General features: G+C 47.3%; 1 protein-coding gene across 4 annotated transcripts in view; it reads right to left on the bottom strand.

The window, feature by feature from the left end:
- Positions 1–9,503, bottom strand: part of PCMT1 (protein-L-isoaspartate (D-aspartate) O-methyltransferase) — a 59,946-nt gene extending 50,443 nt beyond the window's left edge. For 2 of the 4 annotated variants that reach the window (XR_010600119.1, XR_010600120.1), the window contains exon 1: positions 9,252–9,484. Coding sequence is in view for 2 of the 4 variants with exons in the window: in XM_005280449.5 (XP_005280506.2) it covers positions 9,252–9,480 (229 nt within the window). In the remaining 2 variants the exon portion in view is untranslated. Of the gene's footprint in view, positions 1–9,251 lie in introns of all 4 variants that reach the window. The other 2 variants (XM_005280449.5, XM_005280448.4) reach the window with 2 other exon arrangements.
- Between the last annotated feature and the right edge of the window lie 8,366 nt (positions 9,504–17,869).

Raw genomic sequence — 17,869 nt, 5'->3', positions numbered from 1 at the left:
GAATGCCAGTCAGCTTGGAACACTCCTATCTTGCCTGTACGAAAGCCCAATGGCGCATACCGGCTGGTCCAGGACCTGAGAGCGGTTAATGAGCGGGTTAAGACTCTGCACCCCCCTTGTTCCAAACCTGTAAACACTGTTGGCCTCTATAGGGGGGCAGTATACCCATTTTTCGGTCCTAGATTTAAAGGATGCTTTCTTCACGATTCTGGTCGACCCCCAATCTCAGGAGATTTTCTCCTTAGAGTGGGAGAACAAAAGGAGGGTTAAAAAGCAGCTTTGCTGGACAGTGCTGGCCCAGGGATTTAAAAATTCCCCCACCCTTTTCAACCAGGCCCTGGCAAGAAACTTGGAGGAGTGGGACAACGAGGACAAAGTCCTCCTCCTGCAATATGTGGATGACTTGTTAATTGCTGCTGTGGGTCTAACCTCTTGCCTTAAAGCCACTGTGAGCCTCCTGAACTTTGTTGGACTCCGAGGATATCAAGTAGCACAGAGTAAGGCTCAGATTGCTCTCCCAGAAGTACACTACTTAGGATTTTACATAAGGCAGGGGGAACGTCAGCTGTCAAATGAAAGAAAGGAAGCTATCTGCCAAATTCCTATCCCAAGCAATGGTAAACAGCTCAGGGCGTTTCTGGGTATGGCAGGCTTCTGCAGGATATGGATCCCAGAGTTTGGACTGTGGGCTAAACCCTTGTACGAATGTATTAAGGGAGCAGATTACGACCCCTTTCACTGGTCCCCAGAAGCTGACAAGGCATTTAAGGTTTTAAAAAGGAAATTGATGGAAGCCCCAGCCCTGGGTCTGCCAGACCTTTCTAAGCCATTCCAACTGTATGTGCATGAAAGGAAAGGGGTGGCCCTGGGAGTGCTTACTCAGTTATTAGGCACCTGGAAACGTCCCATGGCATATTTCTCTAAACAACTGGATCAAGTTGCCAAGGGACTGCCGGCATGTTTGCGGGCGGTCGCAGCAACTGCCTTAGTGCTTGGGGAAGCTGAGAAACTGACACTGGAGGGAATTGTGCAAGTGTATACCCCTCACATGGTTCAAGCCCTGCTGGATACTAAGGGTGGTCTCTGGCTTACACAGGCTCGGGTTGCTTGGTATCAGGCAAAGCTTGTAGAAAATCCTGAAGTTATCCTACAGACCTGTCCCTCCCTTAACCCAGCTACCCTGTTACCGGAGACAGAGGAGCAGGAACACGACTGTTTGGAGACCACAGATGCTCAATACTCCAGCCGCCCAGACTTAAAAGATCAACCCCTCCCAAATGCTGATTATGAGTGGAATATTGATGGCAGTAGTACAGTTGTAAACGGGCAAAGGAGGGCTGGCTATGCTGTTGTAAATCTCCACGAAACCGTGGAAGCAGAGGGTTTACCTGCTGGGACATCAGCCCAGCTGGCTGAATTGGTAGCCTTAACCCGTGCACTTGAATTGTCAAAACGGAAAAGAGTTAACATTTTTACTGATTCCAGATATGCCTTTGGGGTACTACACGCTCATGCTGGTCTATGGAAACAAAGAGCTCAAAGCTCTCCAGTTAAGCACGGGCTTCAACTTCTCCGGCTTTTAGAAGCGGTACAGCTTCCCTCAGCGGTAGCAGTGGTACACTGCAAGGCTCATCAAAAGGAAGATCAAGATGTGGCTAGAGGTAATGCTAGGGCGGATAGGGAGGCCAAGCGAGCTGCTACCCTGGAACCACTGGAAGCTGAAGATGCCCATATGCATGCTCTCATCCCATCAGTGGGGGAGCTCCCAACCCCTCAGTACTCTGGCGAGGAAAGGAACCTGGCCGACAGGCTCGGTCTCCAGGAAAAAGAGGGATGGTTCCACTCCCTGGAAGGAAAGATCCTACTACCAAAGGGCCTAATTCGGCCAGTGCTACAGAAACTACATCAGTCCACTCATACAGGGAGGGAGGCTCTCTCTCAGCTAATGGGTAAATATTTTCTAACCTCTGGACTTAGGCCTCTGGCCGCCCAGGTGCAGGCTGAATGTCTAGTCTGCCAGAAGAACAACCCTCAACCAGGAGTGTCAGTGCTGCCAGCCACTCTGGAGCCTACCCCAGACCCGGGACTGGTTTGGCAAATAGATTTTACTGAGTTTCCCCGAATCCAAGGATTCAGATACCTCCTTGTCTTGGTGGATCGATTCAGCGGATGGCCTGAGGCCTTCCCATGCCGTAAGAACACTGCCAAAATGGTGGCTCTTAAATTTGTTAAGGAGATCATTCCTTGCTTCAGACTCCCCCAGTGGATGGAATCTGACAACGGAACACACGTCACATTCTACGTCATTCAAAAGATATCGGATGCCCTACAGATCCCCTGGAAGCTTCACACGCCATGGCGACCGCAGGCCAGTGGAGCGTACAAATCAGACACTTAAGCGGCACCTCTCAAAGGTTTGCCAAGAGGCTTCCCTTAAGTGGCCTGATGCTTTGCCCCTTGTTTTGCTCCGCATTCGTGCTCTCCCAAAGGGCAGGTTAGGGCTCAGTCCCTTCGAGATTATGTTTGGAAGGGCATGGCCTATGAATGGTAAACCGGTTCTGGCAGGGGAGTGGGAAATGGGGTGTGGCTTCTTATCTCAGTATATGTGCTCTCTGCTGTTCTCTGTTCTCTCCACAGGTATACTAAAGATTTGCAGCCTCTCCCGCTGGATGCCCCGATCCACTCCTTGCAGCCAGGCGATTCCGTACTCATTCGGACCTGGGAAGACGAGCCTCTCCAAGAGAAGTGGAAGGGACCCCACACCATCCTGCTGGTCTCCCATACAGCAGCAAAGGTTGAGGGACACAAAAACTGGATTCATCACTCTCGTCTGAAAGCACTGCCCGCTCCTGAACGGTGGACCGTTCAGCCTGCAGAGAAGACTGCCAGCGACGATCTGGGACTTAAGCTGTTATTCAGGCGACAATGGTGTCTGCTGGGAATGCCCTGTGATCTCTTGACAGTCACAGCGCACTCCCCGCAAGAATTTTGAGCACTGGTTGTGTTTATTTTCACAGGGCCAGCCTAATCTGGTGGCCTGGTCCCTTTTGTTTTTAATCTGCTTGCTATTGGTAATTGTTATTTTGTGGGTATTTGGGGAATTGTGATTGTTAGGCCCTAGGGTCACCTGCCTAATATGAGTTCAGGTCCAGGGTCTGCCACAGTGGTGCTCTTTGCCATAGGGACACTCTTGTTAACTCCCGTTTCCCCCCAGGCACATGCGGGATGGAAAGGAATCCCTACTAACTCAGGGCAGGTCTTCACTACGGGGGGGGGGGGGGTCAATTTAAGATACGCAAATTCAGCTATGCGAATAGCGTAGCTGAATTCAACGTATCGCAGCCGACTTACCCCGCTGTAGGGACGGCGGCAAAATCGACCTCTGCGGCTTCCCGTCGACGGCGCTTACTCCCACCTCCGCTGGTGGAGTAAGAGCGTCGATTTGGGGATCGATTGTCGCGTCCCAACGGGACGCGATAAATCAATCCCCGAGAGGTCGATTTCTACCCACCGATTCAGGCGGGTAGTGTAGACCTAGCCTTAGAGACAAACACATGAGTCCCTGAAGGTTTGCTTTGCCCAAGAGTTTAACCTCTCTAACTGCTGGGTATGCTCCCAAATCCCACACAACGCAGCAGGGTTATCCTGGAGTTTAGCTCCCCAAAATTGGTCAGATATCTGTTGGGGATGGTTCAGTAGGGGGAAAAAATGCCTCGGGTACCCCCTTGTCGCAAAACTGTACCATTGAGTCCCAGTATGTGTTAAGGGACAACCCCTGGAAGCCGCAGGCCAACTCAACGTATATCCCTTCCCCTATTAGGCTGCGGTCAGTGGCCCTTGGGTTGGTGTGCTATCGACAGTTCAAGTCCAACAATCACACCTGGTTTGCTGGGAATAGCACCTGTCAGTATTATTTGTCCCCTGACAGTGACGCTTCCATCCCTGTCTATGTTAATGGCAAATCCGACTCTACCACTCAGTTCGGATCGTTTAGTGACACCCAAACAAATAGGTGGAGTAGCGGTTATAATGGCTTGGTAGGGAATGGCCACTCCTTTTATATTTGCAGTACCTCTGCCTATAAGTGCCTATAAGTGGCTACCGCATCGGTGGTATGGAAGCTGCTATCTAGGATACCTTGCCCCTCCCCTTCGTGTCCTCCCTAAACTGCCCCCTGGCCGCTCCAGGCAGCGTAGATCTTTGTATGCCACCCCAGAGCCCATTACAGAAGGAGACAGGTTGGGTATGATCTTCCTCCCATCCTATGGGGTGGGATGACTGGCTCAATTTTATCGTAGGCTCTCTGTTTCTCACTAAGTATGCCAATGAGACCTTGGCCATAGAGAAAAGCCTTAACTCAGAGCTTTACCAGCTCCGGTTGCTGTCCCTGCAAAACAGACAGGCCATAGATTACGTTTTAGCCTCCCAGGGCAGGGAGTGTGTCCTTATTGGGAGTGAATGTTGTACTTATGTCCCGGAAAACTCACAGGACATTAACAAGCACGTCCTGTCAGCCGAACAGGCTTTCGAGCAGTGGAAAGCCCAGGAAAGGGAACCCACAGTTTTTGATTCCCTTTGGAGTTGGTTGCCCAACCTAGGAGGACTGGGAAATGGCCTTGTGCGTCTCCTCCTCACAGGTGTGGTACTGTGCCTGGTCACCTCCTCCTGATTGCTTGTTTTAAATTGCTCCTTCGTAAGCTTTGTGCCCCCCGTTCCCCAGAAATCCCAGCATACCCTCTCATTGAGAACCCCAGCTCCATGGCACTCAATCGTATCTGGTCCACAGAATATGAGAAAACTCAGCCAAAAGCTTGTTGAGTATTCTCAAAAGAGGGAATTGTTGATATCGCTAGGCCTGAGTGAACCAAAGTTCTTCAATGTTTAACTCTAATCGACCTCGAAAGCTAGATGCATGGAATGTGTAAACAGCCAATTATCAGTTACAACCCCCCTTCCCCCCCCATACTAGGTACCAAGCGATAATGATGAGGCTAGCATGTTTCTGGCTGAAGAGGTAATAAACCAAGGGTAAACAGGACCAGGTAACAGTTTAGAGGAGTGTTACTAACAAACTAGATTTATAGCCCTAGAATGATTTAATTGCTTAAATGTATAAACATGCCTTCGGTAGAGAGGGGGGTAGACGGGGGGGGGGGGGGGGGGGCTTAGTTGTAAAATGTATAAAGAGAGGAAAACTGTTTTTGCTGGTGTGCTTGATCTGAGACTTGCCTGTCTCCTTGCACCACTTTGAGAACTCAAATAAACTTTGTTTGCTTCTCCACCCTGGTGTGTTTATTGGCGCGAAGCACACCGGGCAACGAACCCCGCTGTTGCTATCCTCGGGCCTCTGTGCCGGCAACATAATGGTTAAAAAATGCATTTCTTAAGATGGCACTAGCACTGGAGCTGGGATTCAAACAATGGGGAAAAACCAGCCTTCAATGAGAAATGCCTTTGAATGTTCCATCAAAAATTATTTTCATTTAGTAGAGTTGAAATCTGTTTGTTCACAACCAGCATTTCTGTTTGTTTTTAAAGAAAACCTGCATAACATTTTAAGCAAAAGGTACAGCAAACTAATCGTAATAAGTTAGCTGGGCAAAAATTTACTGAAGGTTTACAGTGCATGAGGCATTGGTCTCTGCAAAGTCTCTTGTTCAATTGGAGGGCATCTTTAGATGTACCATTGTGCACCGAATATGAAATAGGTCTCTGGGGCCCTCCCCTTTTAGTCTGCACCTTCTAAAGGTATGAAACCAGTGGGTATGTCTACAAACCATCTGGAAAGCATGATTTCCAGCGTGGGTAAACACACACAGTGGCTCTGCTCTAGTGCCCTAAAAAAGCGTGGCTGAAGCAGCTTAGGCGAGCCACTCATGTATGATCCTTCCCAATCCCTTGTGCATATACTTGGGCAGCTAGTCCAAGCCACCATGGCCACACTGCGTTTTTAGTGCGCTAGCTCGAGCAGACCTAGCACATGAATGTCTACCTGCACTAGGAATCCCACCTGCAAGCTACTGTGAAGACATACCCAGTAAGACAGGCCTCAGAAGAAATTCTAGCCAGATTCAGTGTGCAAGTAGACAAAGCAAAAACCCAAGGACTGATCTCCTACTATAAATGATTAATACCATTATAGGACAATGACAGTTCTACAATTAAGGTCGCAACTGAGTAAGGGAGCTTATAATTGAATAAAATTATACTAACAAGTCACGTTTTCTCATACTAACAGCATGTTCTGACATTTAACCGTTTAAAAATGATTTAAGAACCAGCTCAGCTACTACACACTAGCCTGACAGAGTAATATTTGTTTTCTTTTTATTTATCCTAGGATTATATACATGCATAAACACACAATTAAACTCAACATCAAGTTTATTGGATCATTTGTGTTTTGCCATTCTGTCTCTTAACAAAAGGTACATCATTGTATTGATAACAAAGCTATCCAAATAAAAGAATAAAGTCTAAAAAATACAATACACAGCTGAATTCCTTCCCAAATGTTAATTTTGAAGCAATGTCTAGAACCCTTTCTTGTGTAGCCTGCATGCATTTTCCTTCACAGCAAATCAGAAAAATATATCTAAGTTATTTCAATTGATAAAATGTGTATAATGGAATTAAACTGTATGTGACTCTGCAGATTTTTTTTTTAAAAGTCTGTTTTATCTATGCTAGGTCAATACAATATTAAGACTTATTTTAATTGTTGTTTCCTATTTAGAATTTCTGGCCTCAATCCTGAAGTTGGCTCCACTCAGACAGATCTCTGTACGAGCACAGAGAACAATGAAGTCAATGGCACAGACGGCCTCATTGCACATAATAGCTTTGAATAAATTATCAACTATATAATTCAGATTCTCTACAAAAATACTATTTAAGTGTTTAACTGCTCCTACCAGTTAAATAGGTATCTTAATAAAAGCACTGAAAATAGAAGTACAACTTAAATCTCTTTACACATATGTATTTTTATATTACTATTATTTCAACTTCTTCAAAGTAGAAGTTTCAGAATCCAATTTACTTTTTACGCTGTTTGACATTTTTGCAATTCTCTCATCTTAGAGAGAGCAAAGCAATGAAGTCAATTTCACCTTCACGTTCTCAGAGCAGTAAATGCTGCAGGAGCATATATGTTTTTAAGGCTTGAAAAATCCATGTCTACCTTTGAAAGCCTTCCCAGACAAGTGAGGAGACTTACACTATCAGCGTTTGGAGAGCCAAAACTCATTTAAAAACATTTTTAGCATTTAGAATTGAAAAGATAATCTTTGAAATGTTAACAAACCTAGTGTTAACTTACTGCATCGGCAGAAGAGACAGCTCCAGTGCCTCTAACTGCCCATAGCCTTCCTAATGTAGCCAGTTTCACAGGCTTTATCCAGAGCCCAGTAGTCAGTAGGAAACTGAAAATAATCTCAGCACTATACTGTGCTGCATGCAGTATGGGTAAGATATGAGTAGGTTTGGAAGGATTAGATTTTTATCAGTAAATGTCAGTGTGTGTATGGTGAAATCAATGTTTACTAATGGACAAAAAATACTTCCAGCAATAATCATTGAAGTTTGCAGAGAGGGAAAGTAAGAAAAAATACTGCTTGACAACTTATTGGAGTTTGATTTAAGGATATTTACTTTGTATGTTTTGACATGTGATGTTGCAAATTTGTGTTTTAATGGTTAACAAGCTTTTAACTTTTTGAATATCAACTTCTATCATCATTAAATAATTATTGCCTGACAACCCCTATAATTTCCCATAACTGTGAATGTTTAAATTGATGAAAATTGAAACAGTGTTTAAAAATAAATACATCCATCAAAATTATAAATAATAAAAATCAAATTCTGCCAAGCCTAGAGATGACAAAGGTAAACACTAGAGAAAGGGAAAGGGCTCTGAAATAAAGGGGCTAGGAGATATTACCAAAAACTACATTCTTCCCTCCCTGTGAAACAGAGTGACTGAGAAACAAGCACCCTTGCAGAACCCAGAATTGCAGAAGTAAAACAATGGAGGCAAACTACTAACGCAGTTTACAGAAAAATTATGTCCTTCTTGTGGTCACCCTCGCCTCCCGATGTTTAGGAGACTCTGGGAGGAAAGAGATCCTTTCCCCTTCCAGGAGCTAGGAGAGGGGCACTACAAATGTATCAGTCAAAGGCTAATATGAAAAATGATGGAACTTAAGCCTACCAGGCTCCTGATCTTAACTCCCTACCGTACCTCCTCTCAATTTGGATCACACACACAAACCAGCCCACACCTCCCCCTTGGGCTGCAGGTCACTAAAACAGAACACAGCTGTGGGCATCAGTCCCAACCTTGCCGCACCCAACACAGGAGCAGTGCAAGCCCTGGGAAAAGTGAGAGAAAAACTGCACCTCAGGTGGGCACTGGGAAGGTGGGGTGATATCAAGAGCCACGCAGCACTTTCCAGAGGAGCCTGTAACCTGGACGGCCCACAGGCACCAGCTGAGCCCCGCGCTCCCTGAGGAGGAGGGGACCGGACTCCTACCAGCGCGTCGCCCTGGATTTCATCTGTGCATCGCGGCCACAACCAACCACTCCTCCCCCCGGGATTTAAGCCGCTAAAAGCCACGCGCCGGACAACGTCCAGCGACACCGATACAAAGGGACCGTGACACGGTGAAGTACCGCCTCCCGCAATGGCCTCAGGCCGTTCAACGCTCCCAGCCAGTCTCCCCCGCTATCACTCGGACCCAACGGCTCCCCGCCACAGCCCTCCCCGGCCCGGTGGGGGATCCCGCCCCGGGCACGCGCCGCCTGAAGCACGGGGCAGACAGGAGGGGACACGAGGCGGCCAGCACCGGCGGGCAGGGTGACAGCCGCCGCCGCACGGCACGCCCCCACCCCCGGCGGCTGCAGCCCAGGCCGAGCCTGGAGCGGGAGAGGAGCCGCCGCTGCATCCCCAGCGGCAGCCGCCGCCCTCAGACTGGCTGCGCGGGGACCTACCCGCAGGGGCGGGGCTGGTCCCCCCAACGCACATACCCAGAGGCGGCGGTGGCCCCGCGCCCCCAGCGGACAACCCATCCCTAGAGCCGGGTTCCTCCCGGCGCTCCCCGGCCCGCTCAGTGACAGTGGGTCTCTCCCCAGCCCAGGACGGAATGTGACGTGCGTCTTGCCGAGGGGCCGGTAACGGCCGGGGGAAGGGGTTGTTGGGGCCGTGCGCGCCGGGGCCCCTCCCTCGCCTGGCCGGCCCCAGACTCACTGCGCAGGTTGTGGATGAGCTCGGAGTGGCTGGAGCCTCCCGACTTCCAGGCCATCGCTAGACACACTCTGCGGAGCAGGTAGAGAGCCGCCTTCAGCGCCGCGACTGCGCAGAGAAGCTTGCCTAGGAACGACACAACCTCTAGCGCCGACACAGGCGCCGCCTCCTCCCCTGCCGCGCGCCCGCCGGGGGGAGGGGCCGCGCGCCCACCGCCCCGCGCGCCCGACATTCTCAACGGCCGCCAGCTAGCTCTGCGCATGCGCACCCAGAGAAGGGCAGGGAAGAGGGGTCGAATATCTTCGTTGGGGGCTGGCGGGATCGGGGGAAGTAGAAGTCGCAACGTTCTAGCTGCGTCACTGTAGGTGTTGCACACATATAAATTATATATATAGGCGAGGATATGTGGGATCTGTTTGGGGAGAGGCTGTATGCAGTCGGTTTTAGGGGGGAGCTGGCAGAGGCAGTGAGAGCCACAAGCAGCATGCTGCTTTACAGCGCCGCCTCAGCAAAGGCTGGAGTGTTTGGGATTTTGGGGATGTGTGGGAGGGTTGGTTCAGGCCTGTTTTAAAGAAAAGGGCAGCTGTGAAGTTTGAACCTAAAGCCAGGCTTCCGCAGAGTGCTGTGGTCTCAGTTCTCGCGTGTCTCTCGCTATTAAATGTATAGCACGTTAACAGTAGCTTTTTCTATGGCTTCCGTCGTGGCAATAGCTGAGTGACAAATATGGCGATTTCCTGCAGTGTCCTTGAAAAACCTGATTCAATGAAGTTTAAGTATCTTTGGAGTCAGTTGTACTAAATACAAAAGTTATGTATGTTTGTAGGTCAGTATTATATATACCATGCCTGGGGGGTAGATGTGCACCCTGGGAAGTGGTATGAACTTCAAAGGATTGTGCTGACAGTGTGCCAGACAAGAAGGAATTTAAGGGACATACAATGTTAAGTGGTTTTCCTGGGAATCTCTAGCAGGAGGTGAATGCAAATTCTTTACTTCCAGTCTTTTGAAGCTGCACCCTAGGGAGAGAACCATAATCTGCTGATTACCTGTTCCCTGCCTCTCAGGGCAGGTCTACACTATGGCGGGGATCGAGGCTCCGAGATCAATCCACTGGCGAGTCTAGTAAAGTCCCACTAAATCAACAAAAAGAAGAACAGGAGTACTTGTGGCACCTTAGAGACTAACAAATTTATTAGAGCATAAGCTTTCGTGGACTACAGCCCACTTCTTCGGATGCATCCGAAGAAGTGGGCTGTAGTCCACGAAAGCTTATGCTCTAATAAATTTGTTAGTCTCTAAGGTGCCACAAGTACTCCTGTTCTTCTTTTTGCGGATACAGACTAACACGGCTGCTACTCTGAAACTAAATCAACAGCAGATCTCTCTCCAGTTGACCCCTGTACTCTGCCTCCGACGAGAAAAGTAAAGTAAGTCGATGGGAGATTTTCTCCCATCGACCTCTCACGGTGTAGACCCCGCAGTAACTCGACCTAAGTTACATCAACTCCAGCTACGTTATTCACGTAGCTGGAATTGCGTAGCGTAGGTCGACTTACCGCAGTACTGTAGATATAGCCTCAATGTCAGAGAACTAAGCTGAATGAAGGTGTGACCGGGGTCCTAGTAGGAAGCCAGCTATGGTCACTCAATTAGGGTGAACTGCAAAGAATGGGGCAGACAATCCCCAAACAGATGGTGAATATTCCGATACTTAGATTTACCAAGCCAGCATAAAACAGCTTCTTTATTACCTTACTGGTTACTCAGAAGTCCAAACAACACAGTTCCCTTAAAGTGATCCAGCCTCAGGCCTCCATCCAGGTACCCATGTCAAATATGATGAAAATTTCTGTAAATCTTATTTCATTATATAACACAAAAGGTTCTACCGATCCCAAAGGATCGGACACATTACCTCCCAGGTTAATGAATGTTTCAGATTTTACCCAAATATACGCTACAGCCAATTCTTAACTAAACTAAACTTTATTAAAAAAACAAAAGAGAGAATGGTTAAAAGATCAATATACATATAGAAATGAGTTGAATTCATTTAGGTGCAGATTCATAGAAGAGATGGTGAGCTTTGTAGTTGCAAAGAGTTCTTTTAGAAATAGTTAATAGGTTATAGTCAAATGTCCAAATATCATATTCAGGGCATACCAGCATAACTGGGACCTCAGTCTTGCGACTCAAACTTCCCCTGAGGAAACCTAAGCAGATCTGAGATGACAGAATCAGTTCCCAAGGATCTTTTACACAATTTCATGTCCTCTTTGACAAGTTGGAAGTTCCTCCAGGAACACAAGGCAATTAGGATGACTTTGAAGGAGGTCCCTCACCGGTACTTAGCTATAGAATTAACATAAGACAATTTGCCTGTTCCTCCACCATTCACTGACGCTATCACAACATAGGCAGGGAACTGGCAGCCTGTCAGGAGGGAGAGAGATGCAGGTCTCTATCCAAGACAGGTTACAACTGAGGAGCCAGAAGCCTAGAGTGAGTGCCGTTGAGGGACCACAGAGGGGGAAATACAGGTGCCACTAAACTGTGACACTGAACACCTCCTGTTCATGTATTTCTTCACAACACCCCTATAAAGTTGTCACTCACAAGAACTGCGGCACAGAGATTACATGACTAGCCTAAGGTCACAGAGTGTGTCACTAGCAGGAATAGAAACCTGGTTTCCTGAGCCTGACTTGTTGTAAATACATACTGGCTCTGATTCTTTTCCTCTGACCAGTTTTATGCCCATATAACTCAACTGACTTCAGTAGAGTTATTACTGATATGATTATGGAAATGCTTTTTGCAACTCCATAGTCAAGGTTGAGTTCCATTTTGCATTTAAAGCAGGATTCAACTTATTTGTGTTGTCTGAAAAATATACGATATCCTCCCTAAATGTACACTGCTTACTCTTAGAGTCCAGAAGGAATTTAAGTAATTTTATTAATTAACCCATAAGTTTAAATGGTTATTTAAAAATTTAACATCTGTGTACATCTGCTCTTTGTCCCAAATGATCTTTACAATTAAATGACACTTTAAATGTTCCATATTGTTAAAATTAATTGAAATCTTTTACATATGCTATTTTTGAAGAAATTAGGTTGCCAATAAACTACATTATTGATTGCTGTATCTAATTACTATATTATATAGGGTACAGACAGGTCAGGTCAGTTGTTCAGGTAACACTTAAGTGGGGCCAGTGTGACATTAGAGGTAATTCAATCAATCACCACCTATCCTCTATAGCTAATTTGCGTGCCACAATTCTATTGGTTGTAATGAGTGAGTGGTATGAGGAAGGTTAAATACCTGACAGATTCTCTCATTGATAGCAAAAAGAACAAGGAGTACTTGTGGCACCTTAGAGACTAACAAATTTGTTAGTGGCACCTATTTGTTAGTCTCTAAGGTGCCACAAGTACTCATTCTTTTTGCTGATACAGACTAACACGGCTACCACTCTGAAACCTGTCTCATTGATAGATTACTTGGTCCACCTGTCACTGCCCTTTAAAGATTCTGTGGCTGCATGCTAGTTTGGACCTCAGTACTTGAAAAGCTCACTATGGCACTGCTGTTGCCCCCACCACACACTGAGGCACCACTAGCAGACACACTGAGGCAGGTCCATGGGAGATACCTTAAAGCATGTGCACACACACAAAATGGGCTTTAGGGAATACGCTCTCCCTGCTCCTCCTTCACATAACACAGGTTTCACTAACACAGCCCTCTAAACAAATAATTCAATTGCAAATTGTGTCAGAGTAACCAGTATCCCTTGTCAATGAAAAGTTTAGTGTTTATATATGAAAATTTTAATATTTGTAAAAACTAAGGAAATTCTCAGAATATAACATTAAGGCTGCCTTGTAGTGATACTACAAGGGGAAAAATATGTAAAAGAAAACAAACTAATGTGTCAACAGAAATCAGTTGAATCTAATCTGGGACCTCAAACACCTTCATAACCATATGATTATTGCATGATGTCACTACAGGGTAAAGTTAAGGTTGGTTGGATGCCTAACTGCATTTTTTTACTTTAACATGTTTGGATTTTTTCTTATAAACTTAACTCTGAATTTACAGAGTTTATAATGCTTGTTCCTTGGATTATTACAATAGTCCTGTGTTATTTTTTTTTCACTCTTAAATTACTGATACATACTCCCAGCCTTAACTACACCTTAACGTACTTTTTGTCTGAGAATTTATACTGGTATGACATTGGATTAAGGCCTACAGCCCTTGTTCCAAGGAGTTTACATTAATAGGCCCCGTCTACACTGGCAAGTTTCTGCGCAGTAAAGCAGCTTTCTGCGCTGTAATTCCCGAGGTGTACACACTGCCAAGCCACTTAGTGCACAGAAACTGCGCAGTTATAGGTCTCTAAAAAAACCACCCCGATGAGAGGCGTAGAGCTTTCTGTGCTGGGGCTACAGCGCTGCGGAGCCAGTGTAGACACCGTGGCGATTACAGTTCTGCAGTTGGCTTCTGGGAGGTGTCCCACAATGCCTGTTCTCACCTCTCTGGTCATCGGTTTGAACTCTACTGCCCTGCCCTCTGGTGACCAACCGTCATCCCCACCCCATACATTCCTTTGCAAATTTGAAAGTCCCCTTCCTGTTTGCTCTCAGAGCATCTTTCCAGGTGGCCATGCCTGCTCCATGCACCAGGTGATCCCCCGCTTGGAGCAATGCCGAGCTGCTGGACCTCATCAGCATTTGGGGAGAGGAAGCTGTGTTATGCTCATACAAAGCACACGGGATCTTTATAGAGGAAGGTAAATACACAGTGTTTATTGAGAATACCACAGTTAGCATATGCTTTTTAGAGAGACACACACACACACACACACACACACGCGCGCAGTGATGTTTATAGTTACCAGTCCAGAGTCTGGATCAATCTAGTGGCCAGCCAGATTGGTCGCAGAGGCGAGCGGGGTTCTATCGGTCGCGATCCGATGCTCCTGGAGTGTGGCAAGACGAACCCAAAGTCCTATGGCAAAGCACCCTGTTCTTATAGGATTTCTTCTCTGTTGAAGCCTATGGATTCTGCTGTGTCACTTTGTGACCGGTTACTTCTTAATTGGTGTAAACATTCCAATACACCTCCGAGAGGGTCATCCTGTCCTTTGTTCCGATTTAATCAATTGTCTTTAGGGATGCCAGCCTTTACCTCAGGGTCGTCAATCTGCCCTTCCTTATGGATGCATGTTGATGATTCTTTGATGTCCTTTAAGTTTTTTCACTCCTTCTTCCTTGACTCTGGCTATAACAATGGCCTTCACACCTTATCTTTTTCTAATGCATACATTCCTCATTCACACAAACAGATTGAGAATACAAACAGTAGTATTTTATATTGAGCAAAAGGACATTGCAACTTAAACCTTGCTAAGTTTTACAATCAATAACCAAGCCAATTTACATTGAGACCCAGGCCTTCAATGTTCCTCTAAGCTACTTAACATAGACACAATAGAGAATCCTGTCTCTTACTTCCTAATTTGTAATGCATATAGGAAACCATAGTAGTTTTATAACTTATTCTAAAACAAAAGGATGACCATAATTAGTCATAAGGATTGTTCTGGTCTGTCATTCCTTTCTGCTATTCAAAAAGGGTGACTGACAGGATGAAATCAAATCATACATTAATTCTCATAGCACATTATAAAATCCAGCTCCTACAGCTGTGCAGTCCCAGCTGTGCTCAAGCCATAGTAATTATGATACCTACAGACAGATTTCACGATGCATGATAGAAAGGGGCCATGACCGGGACACATTGCAGTGTCGGGTAAAAGTGAAGGAGCTGTGGAATGCCTATCACAAGGCGTGGGAGGCAAACTGTCACTCCGGTGCTGCGCCCACGAGCTGCCGGTTCTACAAAGAGCTGGCCGCGATACTCAGTGGCAACCCCACCTCCACTGCGAAGGCCCCTGTGGATACTTCATTGGCTCATGTGCAAGTCTAGAGTGGACCGAGCCAGGAGGAGGAAATCTTGGACAAAGAGGGGGAGGAGACCTGAGGTAGAGGATGGCTCGGAGGCCAGAGGTGCATGCAGTCAGGAGCTCTTTTCTACCCTGAAGGAGCCTAGCCAGTCACAGCAATTGGACCTTGGCGAAGTGCAAACAGGAGAGGAGGCCCTTGGTAAGTGGATCTGATTTGGGGAATTGCTGAAGCGATTTGTTGGGGGCAGGAACTTGCAGAAATCAGGCTTGTCTCCCACCGCATGCCTATTCTGAGCGGCAGATAGACTCCCTCACTTCACGGGAATCCCCCTCAGAGATCTTCTGGAAACTCTTGTGGAGATACTGGGCAATCCGCTGCCACAGGTTCTTCGGCAGAGCTGCTTTGTTTCTCGCCCCATTAACAGTAACTTTCCCGTGCCACTGTGCTGTCACGGGGGAGGAGGAGACCATTGCTGCACACAGGTGAGCTGCGTAGGGGCCAGGACGAAAGCCGCAGACTTGGAGAAGACCCTTCCTTGATTCCCTGCTCACCCTCAGCAGCGAGATATCTTCCATAATGATCACATCCTGTGGAAAGTGTGGGGACAGGAATGATTATCAAGCCCCCCCCTACAGTGCTGGCTCTCCCGAAAAGCCACGTGCCCAGTGTACAGCAGCGTCCGGAAAGAGTGATTCACCCTGACCCTGTGGCTACTCACCATTTTGGGGGTCTCGTGGCTCATGTGTGCTTGCCTGGGGTCAGCCAGTTAGTGACAGGTGTTTGAGTACTGGCTGTGTTTTAAAGGACCGAATCAGTGTTGTCTGTGTTGCAAACAATACTGCTTCTGTAAAATGTTGCATTTAAACTTCACAGAGATGACCTTGGGAGGCCAGCCTTCCTTATTGGCGGCTGAACGGCTGCGCAGAATTAGAAAGCGGCCACGAAGAAGTAAGGAGGACTTTCTGCGTGAGGTTATGATGCACTCCGCCGCTGAGAAACAGGAATTGAAGGAGTGGCAGGACAGCGAGAAGAGGGACCGAAAGGAGAACGTAGCACACCAGAAAGAAGCCACGGAGCGGCTCTTAAGCGTTATGGAGCGCCAAGTGGACATGCTCCAGGCGATACTAGCTCTTCAAACCGAGCAGCTCCATGCCTGCCCTCCCCTGCAGCTGCTGTCACAAAACTCTTTCCCATGCGCCCCCACCACACCCCCAACACACTGTTATCAACCTCCTGGCTCGACTCTCTACCCGCAGCATTCCACTCCTCCCTCCTCTCAGTCCAGCAGTGTGGACTCCCACTACCCACTGCACTCAACACCCATCCCTCTGCAGTTTGGTCCTGCTGAAGTACAGCATCTGCTTCATTGTACTCCAAAGGAGAAGGTTGGGTATGATCCCTGGACATACACAAATCTGTAGCCGTCCCTGGACCCCCCACCTCTTGATACCTTCCCTTCCCCCATTCCCCTCCCTGCTGATAATTTTTTCGTTTGACTCTCTCCTCCAGTTGTTGTCTTTTAATAAAATAATTGTGTTTGTTTGAAAGCAATCTTTATTCTATTAAGTGAAATCAAAAAGAGCACTGCAAAGCAACATACAATTATGTTAAGGCCCCTTCTTGCATCATGTGCACCAATCACCTCCTACCATTACAAGCACTGCAATCCCGAGTATAGCCACAAATATTAGTGGCTTTCAGCCTCAAATTGCTGTCTCAAGGCATCCCTGATCCTTATGGCCCCACATTGTGCCCCTCTGATAGCCCTGGTCTCTGGTTGTTCAAACTCAGCCTCCAGGCGCTGAGCCTCTGCGGTCCAGCCCTGAGTGAAGCTTTCACCCTTCCCTTCACAAATATTATGGAGTGTACAGCACGTGGCTATAAGTATAGGAATATTGTCATTGACCATGTCCAGCTCCCATACAGGCATCACCAGCCGGCTTTTAAACGGCCAAATGCATACTCAACAGTCATTCTGCACTTGCTCAGCCTGTTGTTGAACCGCTCCTTGCTGCTGTCAAGTTGCCCTGTGTACAGCTTCATAAGCCACGGCATTAAGGAGTAGGGGGGTCTCCAAGGATCACAATGGGCATTTAAACTTCCCCTATGGTGGTCATCTGGTCCATGAAGAAAGTCCCTGCTTGCAGCTTCGTGAACAGGCCAGTGTTCCGAAAGATGCGTGCGTCATGCACCTTTCCGGACCGGCCTGCGTTAATGTCCGTGAAACATCCACGGTGATCCACAAGCGCCTGGAGAACCATTGAGAAATATCAATGTGATTAATGTACTCGGTGGCTAGGTGGTCTGCTGCCAGAATTGGAATGTGCGTGCCATGAATCACCTCTCCGCAGTTAGGGAAGCCCATTTGTGCATAGCCATCCACAATGTCACGCACATTGCCCAGAGTCATGGTCTTTCGGAGCAGGATGCGAGCAATGGCCCTGCACACTTCCATAAACACGAGTCCAATGGTTGACTTTCCCACTCCAAACTGGTTAGCGACCGATCAGTAGCAGGCTGGAGTAGCCAACTTCCACAGTGCAATTGCCACGTGCTTCTCCAATGACAGGGCAACTCTCATTCTCATGTCCTTGCACTGCAGGGCTGGGCCAAGCTCACCACACAGTCCCATGAATG

Source organism: Chrysemys picta, chromosome 3 (assembly GCF_011386835.1).
Source record: "Chrysemys picta bellii isolate R12L10 chromosome 3, ASM1138683v2, whole genome shotgun sequence".
Lineage (NCBI taxonomy): Eukaryota > Metazoa > Chordata > Testudines > Emydidae > Chrysemys > Chrysemys picta.
This window is presented reverse-complemented; position numbering and strand designations above follow the sequence as displayed.